The 4,473-nt window shown below is 57.6% G+C and overlaps 1 protein-coding gene across 2 annotated transcripts; it reads left to right on the top strand.

Annotated features, from left to right (window-relative positions):
- Positions 1 to 318: 318 nt before the first annotated feature.
- On the top strand, positions 319 to 4,260 carry IZUMO1R (IZUMO1 receptor, JUNO). Of its 2 annotated transcripts, none has more exons than XM_044929822.2 (5): positions 319 to 404; positions 1,679 to 1,819; positions 2,720 to 2,908; positions 3,342 to 3,477; positions 3,607 to 4,260. In XM_044929822.2, exons 2-5 carry the CDS (start codon positions 1,682 to 1,684, stop codon positions 3,873 to 3,875), a joined length of 732 nt encoding a protein of 243 aa, XP_044785757.1. In that variant the 5' UTR covers positions 319 to 404; positions 1,679 to 1,681; the 3' UTR covers positions 3,876 to 4,260. The 2 variants fall into 2 exon arrangements, with proteins under 2 accessions (XP_044785757.1, XP_025121533.2); XM_025265748.3 differs by lacking the exon at positions 319 to 404 and adding an exon at positions 804 to 821.
- Positions 4,261 to 4,473: the final 213 nt, after the last annotated feature.

The raw sequence follows: 4,473 nt of genomic DNA, 5'->3' as shown, positions 1-4,473 counted from the left end.
ACCATTTGGACTTACTCTTTGCCAGGCTCAATGCCAAGTCCTTTTCAGGAAATTTCTTTCTTTTTCCCCAAAATCCCACCATAACAGCCTTTTCTAGAGACAGGGAAAGTGACACTCAGAGAGTTTATGTCATTTTCTCATGATCAGCCAGCTAATAAGCAGCAGAGCTGAGAGAAGAACACAAGATCTAACTAAAGAGCCCAGGATCTTACCCTCCAAGGTCTGTTTCTCTGGGAGACTGCCCACAGTAGGCTCCGACACATGGGTAAGATGGTGCTGCTAACTGGAGCCACCTGGAGCTCGGCTCCTGCACCTGACCTTGGAGAAATAAATAGGTAGGATCCTCGCTCTCTCCTCATCCTTACAATCTCTGGAGGTGGAAGAGTGTGGCTCCTGCTTTGAAAGTGAGTATGAAGAAAATGCTAGAAGGGGCAGCCTCTTTCCTCTGTCCATCTGATGCCCTGCTTCTTTGAAATACCCCATGGCCATTTCTGTCCTTGAAACTGGTGCTGAGGAAAGTGAGCAGCCTTAGGTTCAGACTTGCGGATGGGCTCTAACTGGATAAAGGAAATGGGAAACCACTCCAGTATTCCTGCCTGGAAAATCTCATGGACAGAGAAGCCTGGCAAGCTGCAGTCCACAGGGCTGCAAAAGAGTCGGACATGACTTAGTGACCAAACGATAAATGGGCTCCAAGGGTGTGACTGGGGTCTCCACCCCTGATGTTTGAGGCTCTCAGCCTGAGCTGGGCCGCAGGTTTTCAGCTCCATCATGGTGGATCCACAGCGGGTTCCTGAGAAGCGTGGGGCCTGCGCTCTGGGGTGAGTGAAGGCTGAGGGGTGTCTCCTGCAGGACTGGGTGCCTGGGGCAGAGTGCGCCTCTGCCCTTTTTGTTTGCTTGTTTCTCTCCCATTCTGAGAACTACCCAGGACAGAGCTGGAAACAGGGCACAACAAGCATCAAGGGAAAAGCCAGCCTCCTCGTCCCAGTGACAGGATGTGACTTTGCATGTAGAAGATGCCCGGTGGCTCACACCTGGGCATGCTCCCTGCTCCGAGATGCCAGCAATGCTGCTGGGTGCCTGGCTCCCCCACCCCATACTCAGGCCGGGTTTGCGATGAGTTGGGGATGGTAGAGGCCGGTCCCTCACTGCTCGAGAGGAAAGGACTCTGCCCAGAGGGAACTGGGGAGGGAACTCTAGAAGCTATGGGCCTGGAGGGGACCTCCCAGAGGGGCTAGAGTTGGGTTAGGACTGCATTCGCCATACTAGCCAGTCCTACTGCGTCCTTGGCCCCATGAAGAGTCTGCCTACTGAGTGTGTGTTTACTCACCCAAGGTTGGAGCTCTGAATTCCCAGCCCGTATGTCATCGAGTTAGAAAGGCTGCCTCCATGTGGAGAAGGGCTGGGGAAGGTCCCCAGGAAAGCTGGAGCCAGTCTACCCCAACACTCCCTCACTTTGGGGCTGGTCTCTTCCCTCCCTGGCCTGCTTTGGTGTCTGGACATTGTTGGGAACGTTGTTGGGATGAGACATTCACGATGCTGCCTCAGATAAAGGTCCTAGAAGCAGCCCAAGTGTCATGGAGTCTGAGGGAAGCTTGAAGCCCATGCTGGCTCTGGGAATGACAGGGTGTGGAGTGAGGGATTCTGCCCATCACAGTGGGGCTCCTCTCTGTGGCAGGTCATGGGGTGGTGGTGGCGGCTCCTGTTGGGGCTGTGGGCAGTGCCCCCCACGTGCACTGGGCGTGAGCTGCTCAATGTCTGCATGAATGCCAAGCCCCACAAGCCAGAGCCCGGCCCGGAGGCTGAGCTCTATGAGGAGGTAAGGAGGCCAGCCCTGGTGTGGGGGTTGGGGAGGGATGGGCACTGCTTTGGCAGACCAGGGAAGAGACACAAAAGCCAAGAGGGTTTCTGAACCCCTGTCCATCTTGAATCGTTTGGTTCAAGAGACGGAGATATGGGCAAAGGCCCCACTGGAGGGGGGGTGGGGGGGCAGGGGCCGGTTATGACCTTTGAGACCATAAATACCAACTGATTCAATGTTTCCATCCCTGAGCCTCCTGGCCACTCTGGGAGTCAGGGCAGATGGTGATCCCAGAGACTCATCAGTGGTCAGCCTAAATTCCAACAAGCAAAGCTCGCCTCCTCTGCCCTCCCACCAGCAGGCCCTGGGGAAAAAATAAGACCTAAGGGACTTCTCCCCAAGTTCCTAAAGGCGACTGACAGGGATGAGGGCCGAGGACCAGGGCTGGCATGTTCCTGTGAGTCCTTCTCGGCTGCAGGCGCCCTCCTCCAGTGCAATCCCACATTTCCAAGGGTCTTGGCTTCCCCGCTGCCCCCCCCACCAGGGTCTGAGACCTTGAAAGCCCTGTCCCTAGAGGACGTGCAGTCTGTGGCAGGGAGGCCAGTGCCTAGGCATCCTTTGGGTGTGAATATTTACAAACTGGAGTAGAAAATGGCAACCCACTCCAGGATTCTTGCCTGGAAAATCCCATGGGCAGAGGAGCCTGGCAGGCTACAGTGCATGTGGTCACAAAGACTCAGACATGACTGAGTGACTGAGGACACTGACAAATGATCAGCATTCCTTCCACCCCTTGGACACCGGCCTATCCCACTTGCGAGGTCCTCTTTGAGCAGATGGCTTTACCTTTCTGGCCCACTTGCTCACCGCCCTCTTGCCCCTTCTCCCCATGGCTTTTGTGTCTTGGTCTGTGCTCAGTGCATCCCCTGGAAGGACAATGCCTGCTGCACGGCCAGCACGAGCTGGGAAGCACACCTGGATGTGTCTCTGCTCTACAACTTCAGCCTGGTTCACTGCGGACTAATGATGCCTGACTGCCAGAGGCACTTCCTCCAGGCCATCTGCTTCTACCAGTGCTCCCCCAACCTGGGACCTTGGATCCAGCAGGTGGGAAGAGGTGGGCTGGGGGTTGAGGAACGGGGAGCGGGGAGGGAGGCGCACGTCCATCAGGGCCCACCTGACATCCATCAGTGTGCCTAAGAGGCGCAGCTCCAAGACTCTAACAGACAGCTATGGACAAGAGCAGAGTCAGAGGCTGCCGCTAGAGAGAAGGACGGAGAAGTTCCCTCTGACCTTAGAGAACTGCCTGCGGGGAGAGCAGTCAAGGGAGAACAGAAGGATGGAGGCACTGGGTCTCCTCTCCTGTCTGTAGGAACAGAGTCGTGTACAAACTCTCTAGCCTCATTTTTCTCATTTGTAAAATATTTAGCAATGTTAAGAGAATATGTCCCGGTGGTATCTGACCCAACTATCACTGTAGCTGTAGACAGTCTTCAAACAGATGCTCTGACAGTTCTGCCGCTTGCTGCGCCGCACTCAGGTGGACCCGCGCTGGCAGGCGGAGCGGGTTCTGGACGTGCCCCTGTGCCTGGAGGACTGTGAGCGCTGGTGGGCAGACTGCCGCACCTCCCACACCTGCAAGTCCAACTGGCTTGGCGGCTGGGCCTGGAGTCGGGGTAAGTGAGGCTAGGCAGTGCCCAGGAGGCCCCCCTCCCCCAGGCAGATGCAAGCTTGGGTCTCCCCCGGGCAAGTCCCGGGGCCGCGCAGACGGGAATATCTGAGTGGCTTGTGCCTGGCCCCCGCAGGGAAGCCCCGCTGCCCCGAGTGGGAGCCCTGCCGCCCCTTCCCGCACCACTTCCCTACGCCCGCCGACCTGTGTGAGAGGATCTGGAGCGGCTCCTTCAGGGCGAGCCCGGAGCGCAGGGGCAGTGGGCGGTGTCTGCAGAAGTGGTTCGATCCCGCCCGGGGCAACCCCAACGCGGAAGTGGCCCGCCGCTTCGCCAGCCCCGCGCGCTCCTGGGCGCGCTGCCCCGGGCTCCTGGCCTTCCCTCTGCTCCTGCCTCTCCTCTCCTGAGAGCCCCCTTCCTCCCACACCCTCTCCTGCGCCTCCCCAGCCGGCCCGGCCGCTGCAACCTCCTTCCTTGGGACCTCCCTTCAGTCCCTTCGGGTTTGCTTTGCTGGTCCTCTCTGGCCTGGAAGTCAGCTGGGGGCCAGGAAGGAACCAGAGACCAGCCCCTCCTGTCTTAAGGCGGGGGACTTGGATGCGGGGTCCCAGGCCCTTCTTGCCCAGTGCACGGCCCCCCCTCCCAGCAGAGCTGAGGGGGACCGCCCTGGCCTCCCCTCCCACCGTGATGTCTCCAACAAAACAGCACCCACCTTTCCTTCAGTGTGACCCCAGCTGTAGTGACCTCTCCAAGTTGGTTGTCACTTTCCTAAGGATAATAAACTTCTTAATACATGCCAGGCCCTCCGCTATATCCTTACAACACCTCTGGTGAGAAAGCTTTCAACGCTCCCCTTTCTTCAATATTAGCAACATACCATACAAAAGACCCAAAGCCAAGGGGAACCATGGGGCCACCCAGACCATGTGCTCGATTCTGGGGGCCAAGATCAAAGCGGCGGCCTCAAATGCTTTCGGCTTTCTCTCTTCATTTTAACCTCAGAATCAC

This window comes from Bubalus bubalis, chromosome 16, assembly GCF_019923935.1.
Source record: "Bubalus bubalis isolate 160015118507 breed Murrah chromosome 16, NDDB_SH_1, whole genome shotgun sequence".
In the NCBI taxonomy this organism is placed as follows: Eukaryota; Metazoa; Chordata; class Mammalia; order Artiodactyla; family Bovidae; genus Bubalus; species Bubalus bubalis.
Note: the sequence above shows the minus strand (reverse complement) of the source record. Positions and strands in the feature narration are given on the sequence as shown.